Consider the following 16,904-nt stretch of genomic DNA (forward strand, 5'->3'; position numbering starts at 1 on the left):
AATATAGCGGGAAATGTAGGTAAAAAAACAAAAGACATCAAACTTTTTAAAAAAAAGAAACAAAGAATATGAATAATACAGAGAAGTTTGAGAAGACATATGAACTGATACAGAGTAAATAAAGTAACAGAACCAGGAAAACCATGACTATAACAATGTATATGGAAAGAACTAAAAATATGAGATTAAACGTCAAAATGATTTGAGGCTGGTGAGGAAAGTTAAGTAAATGAAAACAGGGTTATTGGGTGTTTTTTTTTAAGTTGTATTTGGGGGAAATGAGGATAAAAAGAACAAGGGAAGGAGATAAGGCAAAACTTATCAACTCTTAATTTTCTTCTGTTTCTCTTTCAAGAAGTATTTTGACATTGGCCAAAGGAAACCAAAAAGTCTAACAGAAAGCTGATTCCCAAAACAAAGTAAAGGTGTACCTGGATGGTTCTGATGAGTGCAAGTCATTAAGCATAGATGAACTACATCTTAGGATACTAAAAAGACACTGGTGGCTCTGATTGCTGAATCAGTGTCAGTGATCTCTCAAAAACCACAATGTGTAAGAGAAGTGCCACAGAAAAGGAAAGAAAGAAAATGTTTTCATTTTCAAAAAGAGGAAGAGAATGAAATTGGTAAACTATAGTTATAAAGGAGCTTTACTTTGATTCCTGGAAAATTTTGAAGAAGCCTCATTAAAGGAATGTAAAAAGTAAACAATTTTAAAAAGGCAGCAGTAATCACAAAGAGCCAGACCTACTTCATCAAAAAACAGGCATACCAGACTAACCTCATTTCTCAGAATTACCACTGTAGATCAAGGAAACTGTAGATATATTTGACCTAGATTTTAGCAAGCACTTAACAAAATCTCACATGCTATTCTTGTAGAAAAGATGGAGATATGAACAGAGATATGACAGGTAGTTTTGAAGTTGCCTGAATGGCCAGACACAGAGTAGCCATGAATACTTAGATATCAACTTGGAAAGAAGCCTCTGACACAGTGGCCTTGGGATATATGTTTGGTTTCCTTCTATTTAACGTGTTTGTAAATTACCTGGGTAAAAGAACAGTGGGCATGCTTATCATCAAATTTATAGATACAAAACCAGAGGAGTCAGTAAACAAGATGTTGGGAAATTTTTCCTTACATCAAACCCAAATTTGTTCCTTTGCAACTCCTACCACTTAACTCTTAAGTTTTGTCCTCTAGGGCCAAGCAGAACAAATTTACCCCCTATTTCTTGTGAAAGTCATTCACATACTTGAAGAAGCTTTTCATGTCTATCACCTTCCTCTCCTATCCTTTCCTCCCTCCTCACCAAATCACTCCTTCTCCAGGCTAAAAATTCAGCATCTTTCAGCATGATCTAAAGGCATTCACTAATCCTAATCTCTGTTCTCTGAGCGACTTCCTTTTTACCCATGACCTTTATTCCTAAAATATGCTACCCAGAACTGAACACAATAGTTAAGATTTGGTCTGACCAAGAAAGAGTATGGTGGAAGTATCAAACACCAAAATAAAATACTTAATCAAGGTGATCAATCTAACTAGCCCTGAGCATCACCTGTGAGGTTAAGCAATGTCTGTGGGTATTACTGGTGGAGCTTGAGATACAGAAAAGAAGGGAAAGAATGAGAGCAGAGTAAAAAAGATGGAAAAGAGAAAAATAAGTCAATAATAACAACAATAATAAAAATAACATTTATATAATGCTTACTATGTGCTAAGCACTATGTTTAGCAGTTTAAAAATATTATTTAATTTTGTCATCATAAAAATTCTGGAAGGTATGTGTTCTTATTATCCTTATTTTAAAGATGAGAAAACAGGTGCACAGAGATTAGATGACTTGCCTAGTCACATAGTTAGTAAATGTCTTAAGTCAAATTTGAACTCAAATCTTCCTGACGCTAGGTCCTATGCCCTATCCACCATGCTACCTATGCTAAAGAAGAGAAATAAATTGTAAAGCTACTGAATAGTAAGAATGTTTCCTGAGGTATTTAAAAAAAAAACAACCCAATTGTCATCCCATCCAATTGCAACTTAAAAATTGTAAGAAAGACACACTGCTTAATATACTACTGAAGTGTATTTTCCACAACCCCAAAGCAAAGTCTTCCATTTCTCAATGTGGATCTTGACTGCAAGTTCTCTCTTCACTGAATGAGAAACAATTCCTAACAGAACACACAAGGTGTGTTGATGAGTCTTATTTACCTCTAATTTCCTGTTAATATAATGTTGATATATCCAAATATACTTACGTATTTTAAAAGGACTCTGATATAGACTGCCATTTTGCCAGTCTTTTAAAAAAATGAAATTAGAACACTGTTGCAATGTAAATCAAGAAAAGGAACCCTGAAAAATATACTAGATTTGGAGGTGGGAGGGGGTCAGAGAATGCAAATTGTGTGGTCTAACTACAATGCAATTTCAGATAAGTAAGAGCTGGTTATAAAATTAAGTCCTGTTACTGTAACTGGTATTTTTTGCAATGTTACTCAACTTTGCACTTAAGCACATTTTTAACATCTGCCTATAAAAAAAACTTAGTTAAAAAGGTAAATTGACTATCAAGTGAATCATGTAATGCTCAGAGAAGAAAAAGATGTTTTTGGATTACCTAATCTTTTCTGGTTACTGGAAACTGTTTAATGCTACCCTCAACATGGATTAATTCTACTCAATATGCACCACTTTGATTTGAACCATATTGCATTGCAACCAAAGGGTTTGCTCTTTAATCACAGTGTCTTACCCTTTTTTCGGGAAGTAAATATAGCACAATACATTAATTCATATTTTATACAGAGAACATTTCGATAATAAGGATTTCTAAAATTTTATGAAAGATTCAAAGAATGTCATCTTAAGTCATATTCAATAACATTCAATATTTGACTGAGAGATTTATTCTCTGCAAAACAGTAAGAATATTTAAATTTTAAACATGAAAGTTGAGAAAATAGCAGCTATCAAATGGATTTCTCTTCAAAAACTAATTATTTTATTATTTTTCCTTAAATGGGTTAAAGGCATATATCATTTACAATATCAATTACCTGTGCTTACACCACAAATATAATCAAAAAGTTGATGAACTGGCTGTTGAGTAAGTTCAACTATTTTTCGAAGAGTCTGAAGAGCAACCACACCTCTGTAACAAAGTTTGGAGAAAGATAAAATTAAAATGTTTTCTTTACAGAAAAAGGACTTAAACTGAATAAAAACTCCACACAATTTGAATGTCTTCCAGTTCGAGTTTCCCAGAAAAGCATTTCCAATTTATTCTAAAATGGTAATTATGACATATTAATATATAAATGAGCAGAAGTACATTTTTAAGGATGTGTAATTTAGCATTTGTAACAAGTTATTCCTCTCTAAATCTCATAAAAGCTATTAAAATAATCCAATTTTTAATAATTAAATTTGTAGGAAAACCTACTATACAGTTAGCATTCAGTGGCTGGGTCCACAATCCTATCACCTTGTGATTATTGAAATAATTTCCTGCTTGGATCTCCTCATAATTCCAATTTATCCTTTATTATGTTATCATACCAGCATTTGGGCAGCAACAGGCCAGGTGGAGGCCAGAACCAGAAGTTTAACTAGACAAAAGGGACATTACTGTAAAGCCAAGCATGAGCAGCTTTCCAGAGGACTGCTGTTGTGAATAACTTTCAAGGTTCTGATTACATAAGCATCGAAAACTCCCAATTTATTCAATAACAGATTAGAGCAAAACATTCACAGAAAATCAAGGTACAGAATTCACAATGTTACAACTTATCACAGAAAATCAAAATACAGCATTCACCATGTCACAACTCAACAACTTATCACTAAAATGGCCACACAGTTTTCACCAAAGTGGTCATATACCTTTCAACAAAGTACAATCATTTAGTAACTCAATCATTCGATCATCCTTAAGGAGGCTTAAGTGACACAAAGTACAAAAGTCAAAATACTCCATCACTGGATAGTACATTCATTTAGTCAATCACAAAGTCTTAAATCCTCAGTTCAATCACAAAGTACAAAAGTCAAAGTACTCCACCCCTGGATAATCTCAATTGGAGATTAGTTTCCAATCATACACAAAGTACATTCATTTGGTCAGTCCCAAAACACAAAGGCCATCCACTCCTAGGTCACAGCTAGGGTTACAATATCATCACAGTATTCAATACCCAAGTTCTCAGCAGTTTCTGTTCCTGGGAAGACAAAGCTTAACAAAGACCTGATAACCAACATCCTCTTCAATTCACTTTCTGCCTGTGAAATCAACCGAGGCCCAACAAAGGTCAGAGGCCCCTATCAACAAACAAATCTGACAAAGTAACATCAAAAGAAGACAGACCAAGTACTGGCACCACAGTCATTCTTCCTCAGTCTTCAGTAGCTCCAGCTGACCCTTGGAAATCCTCAGCAGCTCTGGCTGGCCCTCAGAAATCCTTGGCACCATAAGCTCCGTTCTAAAACCAAAATCACTTTATCCAGCCTCCACATGGCTTGCTCCAAGAAATTCTGTCTCAGTTCTCAATTCTCATTCCTTTTCTCAGTTCTCAATTCTCAGTTCAGTCTTCAGTCCAGCAGCAGCTGCCCCGCCTCCACAATGCCTATCCCAAGAAGTTCTTACTGTCCAGCTTGTGCTCTTCCTTATATACGGTATAGCTCCTTCCTGTTACATCAGCAACAGGTGTTCATATCTCCTGTTTCTTTACAGTGGATTAATTTGAAACTAGGTGCTAAGTACCTGTCAGCTTTCCAATACTAAGGGATCTTCAAATTTCATTACCATTATAATTACCAAGAACCATAAATCAGGAGACTAGACAGGTGGTTTGACCAAGTATAAAGAAAAAAGTTAAGGTAGGAAAGAATAAGCAGCTACTGAAGATACAAGAAGACAAGTAGTTAAATCCAGGAAAACAAGCAGCAAGAATTAGGAATCTAGAACAGGAGACAAAAGAATAAAGGTTCTCCATTCAGGAGGTTTGTATAACAAAGATCATGGACCCAGGATAAACAATCCAAGCAATAAGAAGTCAAGACCTAAAGGAGTAAAATAACAGGCACAAGGCATCAGAATCAATAATGAAGTTTAACAGTTAAGCCAATCATCTTCTAATGTAGGGAATATTTATTTCAATTCAGGGCTAGAACCACTCTCCTGTCTGATCTGTCTAGAAGAGAAGAAGACTGAGAGTAAAAGAAAATAGGCAGTTTGTGACAATCTAATTTTTAAAATACATCTTTCAAAATGTAATTCCTTTTGTTTTACAAAATAATCATTCAATGATTCCTTATTTCCAACTACACTAGGGTTCTTAGAATTCATATATTTTTGGAATAAGTGAGGACACTGATCTGACTGGAGAATAGAAGTATATGTTTTAAAGTCTTAGGAAATAAAGTTGTGTAAGTAGGATGAGACATGATAGAAGATAGAAGGTTCTGAAGTCTAAGCAGAAGTTTTAACTTAGTGTAGTTGGAAATAAGGAATCATTGCTGTATAAGAGTAGTCTAGGCTAATTTTACCTTGCTTAAAGAATCAACCCGAGCTCTCTACTCAACCTGGGTTCCATTCTGACTGGATAACAAGGCAACCTAGTAAGCGAAGATTTGAGTGGACTATTCTATATGGTGTAACACTTTCTAAACCTTTTTTAAGGGAGTGTGTGATATGAAAGAACTTAAAAATGCACATTCCAATATAAACAAGAGAAGGATTTGCTCCGTTAAAGAGCAGTGAGGGTTAAAAGACAAAGCAGGGCATAGTTTCATGTAGTGTAGTTGCTCTGAACGGATCAGTAGCACTGAAGCCTGTGGTCAGGGGCTGTAAAGTGACCTTAATCCCATGAAGGTTTTCTTCTCTCATGTGTCTACCTTCCAGGTTCTTTGCGTTTATCCAGGTACCACAGTCACACAGCCAATGAGTGCACTAATGGGAGATTGTTAGGTAGGTTTATGTGTGGACTGTGACTTATTGTTTGTGCACTTGCTTGTTATATTGCTTAAGTGCTATATAAATGATAGTTTTCATTACTATGAGAATCTGTGACTTTTTAAAAACTTATTGCTAAGTAAATTATCTTATTTATCATCTAAAAGTGTCATCTTGATAATTTGTGTAAATAGAAACACATTGATGGGGAGATGAGAAAAATAATCATTGTAATCATTATTATTAATAAAAACAGCTATCATTTATATAGTGTTTTAATGTTTACCAACTACTTTCCACATTATCCCATTTGAACCTCACTGCTACACTGAAATAAATATTATTGTACATATTTTACAGAGGAGGAAACCGAAATTGAGGTAAGACGGGATTCAAATTTAAGTTTTCCTGACTCCAAGTCCAACATTCTATCCACTACACCAACTACCTGATGAGTTAGAGTGGTGAGTCAGGGGAGTATATATCTCTACAATAGGGTTACAAATGGGACCTTGAGAGAATTTGAAGATAACCATGTGGTTATCTATAGGAACCTAGATCTGCTAGTGTAAGGGCTGGATGGAATGGGCAAGAAAAATCAGAGAGTAAGTAGACAGCACATGCCCAAGTGAGAGGCATGAGGTTACAACAGAAAGAATATGGATGACCCGGTATTCCACCTGTGTTATAAAATAAACTCTAGTTTTGTGCCAAAGTATATTTTTAAAATAAGAAACAAAGAATATAAGCAAAAATCAGTTTCCTTTATGAAAAACTGTTTTAGTGAAAATCACAAACCTAAGTTTCATTTCGTAACAATGTAATGCAATCATGTTTTCTGTCTAAAGAATCAGGTAGTACAATTTCTTTTTTTTTTTTTTTTTACAGAATCCAGCTGGGTTATGACTCCCTTCTCCAAGAGGGCCCCACAGCTGGTAGTGGGTCCCTTACAATATTTTTTTTTGTTTTTTTTTTAATGCTTTATTAACTTCTGATTTACATCGTTCGTTTCTGCCAGATTTTGAGTTACAAATTTTCTCCCCGTTTTTCCCCCACCCATCCCCCCAAAACAGCAGTCCCACAGGATATCCCCACCTCTGATCTGCTCTCTCCCATATTTTCTCCCATACCCGTTTTAACTTTTCCAGTAGGGCATGGTAGATCTCTATATTTCCCAATTACATGTAAAACAATATTGATAATAGTATATATATATTTAAACATTTGATTTTAAAACTCTGAATTCCAGATTCATTCCCTTCCTCCCTTATCACCCACCTTTACTGGGAAGATAAGCAGTTCCGTATAGGTTGTACATGTGTGGCTAATGCAAAACAATAACATATCAGATATATTGTAAAAGACTGACTATATTTCCCTCCCTCCTATCCCACATCCCACTTGTTCTATTCTCTACTTTGATCCTGTCCCTTTTCAAAAGTGGGTGCTTCCAACTTCCCTCCCCCCCAGCCTGCCCTCCCTTCCATCATCCCCCCTCACATCCCCTCCCCCCCCATTCTCCTGGAGGGTGAGATCCCCTATTTAATGTATATTTCCCTCCCTCCTCAAGCCAGATTCAATAGGAATAAGGTTGACCCATTCCCTTTTGCCTTCCTATTCTTCCCCTCCATTGTAACCATTTTCCCTTGCCTCTTCTGTATGAGATAGTTGCCCCACTCTGTCTCTCCCCATCTCCTCTCATTATATCCCTCTCACCTCTTAATTTCACCTTTTAAGTATCATCCCTTCCTGTTAAATTGGTCCCGTGCCCTCTATCTATGTATACCTGTAAACATATATACACACATTCACATATGTATTCATATGCCTGCATACCCTCACATAAAGACATATATATATATAATATATATATATTTCTAATCCCTTCAACTACTGAGAAAAGTTTCATAAGTTACAATTATTGTTTTTCCACGTAGGAATGTTAATAGTTCAACTTTGGCCAAGTGGCTCAGCAAGCAAGAGCACCGGCCTCAGTGCCGGGACGACCCGGATCAAATCCGGGCCCAGACACCCAGCACCACACCCAGAAACAACAACTGGCCGTGCAACGCCGAGCAAGCCACTCAACCCCAACTGCCTAAAAAAAAAAATAGTTCAACTTTGATAAGTTCCTTATGATTTCTTTTCCCTGTTTACCTTCTCATGCTTCTCTTGCTTCTTGTATCTGAATGTCAAATTTTCTATTCAGCTCTGGGTTTTTCAGCAAGAATGCTTGAAAGTCCTGTATTCCACTGAATGACCATATTTTCCCCTGAAACAGGATACTCAGTTTTGCTGGGTAGGTGACTCTTGGTTTTAATCCCAGCTCCCTTGACCTCCGGAATATCACATTCCAGGCCCTTTGATCCCTCAGTGTAGAAGCTGCCAGATCCTGGCTTATCCTGATTGTGTTTCCACAATATTCAAATTGTTTCTTCCTGGCTGCTTGTAATATTCTCTCCTTAATCTGGGAATTCTGGAACCTGGCTATAATATTCCTAGGAGTTTTCTTTTTGGGATCTTTTTCAGGAGGTGATCGGTGGATTCTTTCAACCTCTATTTTGCCCTCTCGTTCTAAAACATCAGGGCAGTTTTCTTTGAGAACTTCCTGGAGTGATGCTTTCCAGGCTCTTACTTTGGTCATGGCTCTCAGGCAGTCCAATAATTTTTAAATTATCTCTCCTGGATCTATTTTCCAGGTCAGTGGTTTTTCCCATGAGATATTTCACATTGCCTTCTATTCTTTCATTTGTTTGGATGTGTTTAACAGCATCTTGATTTCTCATAAAGTCATTAGCTTCCATTTGCTCCAATCTAATTCTGAAGCAATGATTCTCCTCAGTGAGCTTTTGAGATTCTTTTTCCATCTAGCAAATTCGACTTTTTAAGGCATTCTTCTCCTCATTGCCTTTCTGAGCCTCCTTTGCCATTTGAGTCAGTCTGTTTTTTAAGGTATTATTTTCTTCAGTCAGGCTGTTGACTCTCATTTCATAATTTTCTTGCATTGTTCTCATTTCTCTTCCCAATTTTTCCTCCACTTCTCTTATCTGCTTCTTAAGGTCCTCTATGGCCTGTAACCAGCTTGTATTTTCCTTTGAAGCTTTTGGTGCAGGAGTTCTGACTTTACTGATTTCCTCCTGTTCCATGCCTTGCTCCTTCTTATCCCCAAAATAGGAGTGTAATGTTGGAATCTTCTGTCTGCTTTGTTTCCTTTGCCTGGGTCATGTCGCCCCTCAGTCACTTGACGCCTGGGCTTTTTGCCACAGTAGGACTCTGCCACCAGACAGGGGAGTTTTCATCCCAAACGCTGGGGTTTTCTCAGCTGCCGGAGGTATTAGATGGGTGCCCTCTCTGAGGTCTCCACAGTTCTGGCAAGCTGGACACACACCCCAGGACCTCCACCCTAGACTGCAATCCAGATCCAAGCAGGTTAAAGCAAGAGCGATGACCCCTCAGACTGGTGCTTGGTCCCCCTACACTCTGCAGGCCAGGAGCTGAAGCCGCCATGTGGCACTGGCAGGCTGTGCCGGCATCTCAGCGGTTTCTCGCCCCGGGGGTAAAAGCCACGCACTCCCACTTACTGGGTCCCAAAGTCCAGAATGCACTGGCCTCTCACCTTGTCCTTCGCATCTATGTGTTGATAAATCTGGAAACGGCCACAGCTGCTGCTGATCTGGAGTCCCTCTGGCTGGCGGCTGGTCAGGCCCGCCCTGGGGCTAAAGCCTCCGGGTGGGGCTGGGCTCGGCTCCCAGAGCTCTGTGCTGGCCGATTCCTGCCAGCCTGCCGGGCTGTTCTCAGCGGGAGGTTAGCTTCTCTGTGTCATTTTGTGGGTTCTGCAGCTCCAAAGTTTGTTTAGAGTCCCCTTTTTACATGGATTGGGGAGGGTGGAAGCCGGAGCTGCGGGAGGGTCGTGCTTCTACTCCGCCATCTTGGCTCCGCCCCCTCAGGTAGTACAATTTCTACAAAGTTAAGCTGAGCTCTAAACTAAAGCATCAAATTTGCCCCAGTCCTACCTTGTTCCTCCACCATCAATTGTGAGAATACGAACTCCTCTTCCTTTCACTGGATTTGTATAGCCAAGTAAAGCCAAATTCTCCCTAATAGTAGCTTGGAGAGCATCATCCTTAACTTTTCTTAGTCGTAGTAAGTATGGAACAAGTTTTTCCTGTAGAGGAGATATATTTCATGAATTTTAAAATGCAAGAGTGAAAGGTTTATGTCATGTTTTCAAGAATCTCATGTCAATATTTTGTTTAGAAATAATAGTACTTATATACATGATTTTTATAAAACTCACATCAACCTCAAGTAAAAACTTTCCTAAAACAGATTATATAAAATCTTCCCACAAGAAACATAACAAAAGCTTAACAGAACATTATCTGTTTAATTCAATAGGCATGTATAAAGTCCCTACTGTGTGCACTAAGTAAAAGAAAAAGTAAAAAATAGCTGTTGCCCATTTAACTATTAATAAAAAAAGCCATCATATACATAGGGTTTTAATGTTTACCAAGCACTTTTCACATTATCCCATTTGATCCTCACTGCTACACCGAAATAAATATTATTATACCCATTTTACAGAGGAGGAAACTGAGACTGAGAGGTTAAATGACTTGCCCAAAGTTACAAAGATAGTAAGGCAGGATTCAAATTTAAGTTTTCCTGACTCCAAGGAAGAGTAGGTAGTACAAATTATCTATCCTATAGATAACCACATCAAATTCTCTCAAGGTCCTATTTGTAACACTTTGTACTCTTTGCAACACTCACTATCAGAGGAAAAATGACAAATATAGCTTCATATTGATACTTGGGAATGTTAATTGCTTTCAAATGTAGAAATAAAACTACAAGATATATATTTTTAAGCATCTAGGAGACTTAATGAAATTTCTGATAGATCAGACCAAATGAAAAAAAATCTTTATAACAAATTAAGAAAATCTCAGAAAATCAGAATGTAAGATGCATAGTCAGAGGTTTAAATTCACTTTGGGATTTAAGATTCTGAAATCTTTTTTCAGGGCTATTCAGTAATTCAAGTTTACATTCTAAGACCTCTAAATAAAACTGTGTAAGGCGGAGGTTTCAAAAACCCAGAGAGGCCTACAACACTCCCAGGTAGGACACAAACCAGATTAAAATATAATTGTGAAATATTTAACAAAATAAATTAAAATACAGTGAAACATACATAATGTGAATATGTGATTCTCTATGTCAATATGCATCTGCAAGGACCTTTATGTACAGTTTAATGGCCTCCATTTTTATTTGAATTTGACACCACTAGTATAAATGGCAATTAGGTGGGGCAGTGGATAGTCAGAAAGACTCATCTTCATGAGTACAAATCTGCTAGTAGCTGTGTGACCCTGGGCAAGTCACTTAACCCTGTTTGCCTCAGTTCCTCATCAGTTAAATGAGCTGGAGAAGGAAATGGCAAACAAGTCCGGTATCTTTCCCAAGAAAATCCTCAAAAGAGGTCATGAAGAGTCATACTGAAACAAACGAACAACCAGAACTATTGGTATAGGGAATACAGTAGCCTCCCCAGACCACTAAATTAAGAAACACTTGAATGATGAAAAACCCCAGAGAGGTAAGCTGAGTGGCTCTAGCAGAGTAAAACCAGCAGTAATAGCCCCAAACCTCTTTTCCGAACTGGGTAGAATTTGAGAACTAATCTCCTATTTGGTCTCTGTACTTTAAGTGTCTTCCCATACCAATAAATACTCCATGAAGCCCCCAAAGTGACTTTTATAAAGTTCAAATCTGACCAGGTAATCCCATTCTCCTCTATTTAACTCCAATGTCTTCCTATTAGCTATCTTCAGTTGTCCTGATCTAGATCTTGCTATTGGACCCAGATGGTTCCGGAGAGTGAGGCTGATGACTCTGCCTTGCTAAAACCCAATTCACTTGCAAGTCATGACGTCACCTTCCTGATGTCATTGGTCCTCTTTCAGAACAAATGACAAACAAGGATCAAACACAAACTCCTTTTTGTTATTTAAAGTTCTTCATAGCTTGACCTCTTCCTACTTCTCCAGGTTCCTTACACATTACTCCTCTCCATGCATTCTACAGTCCAGCCACAATAGTCTACTTTATATGTCTTATATACAACATCCTACTTCCCATCTCTGATTCTAATTACTGGCTGTCCCCCAGGTATGGAATGCTTTTCCCCTACACTTACTGACATCCCTCATTTTCTTCAAGAATCAGCTAAAGCGGGGGTGGCTAGGTAGCACAATGAATAGAGCACAGGCCCTGGAGTCTAGAGGACCTGAGTTCAAATCCGGCCTCAGATACTTAACACTTACTAGCTGTGTGACATTGGGCAAGTCACTTAACCCCAATTGCCCTGCCTTCCCCCCTCCAAAAAGACAAAAAAAAAAAAAATCAGCTAAAGCACCACCTTCTGGAAAGATATATTTTCCTAGTCTCCCAAGCTACTAGTGCCTTCTCATTCAAGATTACCATTTTTCTCCTTTATATGTGTATGGACTGCTATCTATGCGTATATGTTCTAAAGAATAAAATGATAGGTACTGGGTGAGTCAACCAACAGATGTTAAGATGTCACTTCCAGTTTTTAGGTGTAAAGCTTATTTAGCATTAATAGGGTAATATTTATCAGTAAGATGTATAGAAAAACTTTGCAATTAATATGTAGTACTTAAAGTAATAAGAAGGGAATTATCATTTTCATATTAATTGATATATGGGTAACGAATCTACTAATAATTTTGTCTTCTTAAGAGCTACTTCTCTGGCTCAGGAGTCAGATCTCGCAATCCAAAATGTGAGAATCCCTCTATTTGAGAGCTTATAATTAAAAAAAAAAACAACTTACCTTGACAGCTAGTGCTTTTGCTTCAGGAAATGCTAGAAGATGAAAAGTTATTTCTTCGATCCTATTAATACAGAGTTTATGATCAGTCGTTCTTCTTAATGCTTGAACTAAAGCCCGGGTTCTGTTATCTATACTCACCCTTTCAATAATCTATAAAATATATAGAAAGAGAAATCAGTAACTCTGGCAAGATGGAAAAATATTAAATCTTAAGGAAAAAAAACAGGAAAATAGAGAATATCTCAAGTTGGACAAATATCAAAAAAAAGTTAAAGCTAATTATAAGGAAGCCTTGCCTTTTCTCGCTGAAGAGATAAGCGCTTTTTCTCTTCATTTTGTTTTTCTTTCTTGTGAGCCTCCTCAGCTGGGTTACCCCCTTGAAACTCTTCTGAATGATGTTTTGAATCAGCCTTTAATTTGGGTACAAGTCCAACAATGTAACCACCCACAAACGCCTGCACACTGTCAGTAGGTCGTGCAAGAAAGTTGGCAAAGCTCTGTTTAACAGAAACTGGAAGAGCATCAGATGTCCCAGTGAGCTCCTCAGGGGGAGCTACAGTAGCTGAAAGAAATTGTGAATCTATCCCCTTTTCTTTAAGTTGAACTTCTTCCTTAGAAGGATTCTGTCTAATTCCAGCTTCATCCTTTCCCACTTTTACCTCTGCATCCTGCTGCACACGGTTATTTTCATTTTTTTCAGTCATATTTGTAAAGTATGAATTTATATGACTTGATAAAAAATATAATGATTCCTCAAATTTTGTAATTATATAGTTTGTATAATAAATATTTTGTTTACTACCTTCTAGACCTTTCTCTAAAACTGGGTTGATCTTTGCTGGGCTTTCCTGAGAAGGGTCTGAGACTTTGCCTTCTGGTAAAGGGCTCTTTATTTTATTGCCACTGGAATCATTCAGAGTGTTGGTGCCCGAAGCTTGTTTAACACTTTTCTCGTTTAATATGTCAGTTTCTGATTTTTTCCTCAATATTCCTGGTTTGAATCTAGAGAAACGTGAAAACATTTCATTCTGATTGCCAAGAACGGCTTTTGAAACAGAGTCCAAGGTGTTTTTAATACGGGACATATGAATGCTCACTTTTGTTAGTCCCTTGGGTGCAGATGTGCTAAGTTTTAAAACTCTAATGTGTAAAACATGGTTGCACGGATTACAATAGTGTTTACTACAAACAAATGTGTGACTTTTGGTACATTTATATCTTGTTTTGCTTGTATAAAAACTTCTCCACTGACTGATGTAGCTTATCTTCCAATAATATTGAGGTGTGCACAAGAGATAGAGTTGCTTGCTTCTGTTTCTCACAAAGGCTTCTTGCATTACTAGGGAGATAAGTATATATATCCAAAATCAAATGAATGGACATTACTTAAGAGGTTTTTATTTCCCATGTGTTATGATTTTCTTTCATTTCACTCTTGAATGCTTCATTTGAAAAACACCACAATTCATTGTCTTAGCTGAAATGGTTAAAAAAAAAAAGTAAGTTAAAATTTTAAAAACCAGAATGATTAAAAATACAATCTTTGAATTAAATTTACCCACTCTGTTTCAGGGAAAGAGGGAATAAGGAATTTTTATTGTGGCTCATGTAGCCTTTTATTTTTAGCTTATGGGAATGAATCCACCAGTCAGTACAATAGCCAATGGAAATAAAAAAAACTTTGAAGCCCGGTACAAGTTTCACTAGAAAGAAAAAATTTAGGGAGCTTTTCAATAGATCACTTCTCCTAGCCCACATAATTTAATATATGTTGATGTTGCCTGTCACACTTGATAGTTTTACCCTTTTAACTATATTGTAAACTTTTAAACAATAAACTTTTATTTTACATTTTTTATCTAATGCTTCACACAGAGTATGGACTAAGTAAAATGCCTAGACAACTGAGGGAAAATTCCTTCAAGTTTTTGTGTTGTTTTCAAAGAGAAGTTTATCATCATTTTATTAAACATTTAAACTTTTTATTCATTTAAAATTTACTTTTATTTATTCTACAATGTTTATTCATTCTAAAATATTCATTTAATCTGTTCAACCATGCCCTCTTCCCATGGTTTGTAAGAATGGGAGAAGAGTGGGAGAAAGGAAGATAACCTAAAGCCAGGATTGTAAAGCTGGAGTCATCTTAGCTCTTTGTGTGGACGGTAATGAAAATTAGTATGTATTGAGCTTCTACCATGTTCCTCACAATATTGTGGGTTTTACAGAGGAAATGAGAGACATGAGTTCTTATTTAGAATCTTGTTAGGTAGACAACACTAACATACATGAAACAACTGAAGAATAAGTACTAAATTGTGTACCATACACTGTAGCTGTAAGGGAAATTCAGAAAACATCAGTATGACCTGGAAAAGTCAGAGACTGTTTCATAATTATTTTGGAACTAGGTCATCAAGAATGTGTAGGGTTTATATAGGAATGATGGAGGGTATTTTGTGTATAGTCAATCAACCATTTCTAAATCACTGGATCATATATAATAGCTTTTGAACTGGAAGGAACTTCAAAGGAGGAAAGTGAGACAGAGGGAGAATAAAAGGCTGGTTCAAGGTTGCAAAATTTAGTTTCAGAGATAGATCTGAACCCAGGTCCTCTAACTTCAATGACTATTTTTTCCACTTCAATATTGTTGCTATCTAGCCTAATTATTTCCATCTTGTCCACAATGATACTATGAAAGCCTTTGCTAAATGCTTTATTGAAAAGTCAATGAACTGTTCATACCCTTTAATTCAGCAAATAGGAGGCTGGACATGATATCTGCTAAAGTCTCTTGCCATTTTCAGTCCATGCTCCTATGACTTAAACCAAGGTTCTATAATTCCAAATGCAGGACTCTTTGTACTAAACCATGACACAGCTCCCAAGAAATGAACTCAGTATGTCATAATCAATTCTTAATGAAGCCACGCTGTCTTTAAGTGATCATTATTTCTTTTCTTAAATGCTCATCAACTATCCCTTCAATAAAGTATTCTAATGCTATGGGAAAAGAAAGGGTTTATTCAGAGATATGAAGAAACATTTTGAGACTATATAGAGAGGATGAAAGAGTGAGATGAAATAAAGATCATTCCAAGGTCTCTAGTCAGGGATAGTGAATTGTGTTACCACTGTTGGAGAAGATATAATTAGGAAAGGAAGTCAGTTTGAGGGATGAAAAGAAAAATGATGCTTAATTTTGGACATACTGATTAAAATGAAAGTATCTTTCAACCTACTAATTCGTAAGGATAGTGTGATGCTTTGTATAACATAAAATGCCATATAAATGTGGAAGAAAAAGAAGTAGAGGTGTTTTGTAGTCAGTACCATAAAGCAGAGAATGAGAGATAAGATATGTATCTTTGGGTCTCATCCACAATGAAGTAATGACTTAAAAGTCATCAACTTACCAATGGAATGAATATAGACATAAAGAAGGTCTAAAAAACAGTGCATCCACAGGAAGTGTAATACAAAGGAAGAAAGAAGAAATTCCGAGGCAAGAAAACCTAGAAAAAGCAGTGTAACAAATTCAGGGAAATTCAAGTAATGAATGTTGTTGTTCAGTTGTGTCTGACTCTTTGTGACCCTATTTGGGGTTTTCTTAGCAAAGATACTAGAGTGGTTTGCCATCTCCTTCTCCAACTCATTTTACAAATGAGGAAACTGAGGCAAACAGGGGTAAGTGACTTATCCAGGGGTAACACAGCTAAATAAGAAACTGAGGGTGGATTTTATCTCAGAAAGAGGAGTCTTTCCGACTCCAGGCCTAGAATTCTATCCACTGCGCCACCTAGCTGCCCTTCAAGGAATAAGAAAATGAAATCAATGAAAGTAGAGGACTTTCAATGAAGACTAAGGACCACTACCAGCAGCAGCACCAATTTGTGCTGTCACAAGTTGAAGAATAGATGGATCAGCATAAATTTTCCTAGAATTCCAGAAAAAGGACTCAAAGTGAATGCTATGGTCAGTTGTATCATCTTTATATATGAAAGCATTTGTCATTAGACTGTGGCTTCTACTGAAGTTCACAATTCCATTTAATGTTGAAGAAAAAGCAG

General features: G+C 36.9%; 1 protein-coding gene across 1 annotated transcript in view; it reads right to left on the reverse strand.

Moving 5' to 3' along the window:
• PNPLA8 (patatin like phospholipase domain containing 8) overlaps window positions 1–14,303 on the reverse strand; it is a 49,704-nt gene extending 35,401 nt beyond the window's left edge. The window contains exons 1-4 of the mRNA XM_069107019.1: window positions 13,128–14,303; window positions 12,832–12,981; window positions 9,977–10,128; window positions 3,070–3,164 (exon numbers count right to left, since the gene is read on the reverse strand). Coding sequence (XP_068963120.1) covers window positions 3,070–3,164; window positions 9,977–10,128; window positions 12,832–12,981; window positions 13,128–14,168 — 1,438 coding nt within the window. The 5' untranslated portion in view covers window positions 14,169–14,303. The remainder of the gene's footprint in view (window positions 1–3,069; window positions 3,165–9,976; window positions 10,129–12,831; window positions 12,982–13,127) is intronic.
• Between the last annotated feature and the right edge of the window lie 2,601 nt (window positions 14,304–16,904).

This window comes from Petaurus breviceps, unplaced genomic scaffold, assembly GCF_028583685.1.
Source record: "Petaurus breviceps papuanus isolate PSGF00001 unplaced genomic scaffold, PetGlider_PUasm1.0 84, whole genome shotgun sequence".
NCBI classification, from domain to species: domain Eukaryota; kingdom Metazoa; phylum Chordata; class Mammalia; order Diprotodontia; family Petauridae; genus Petaurus; species Petaurus breviceps.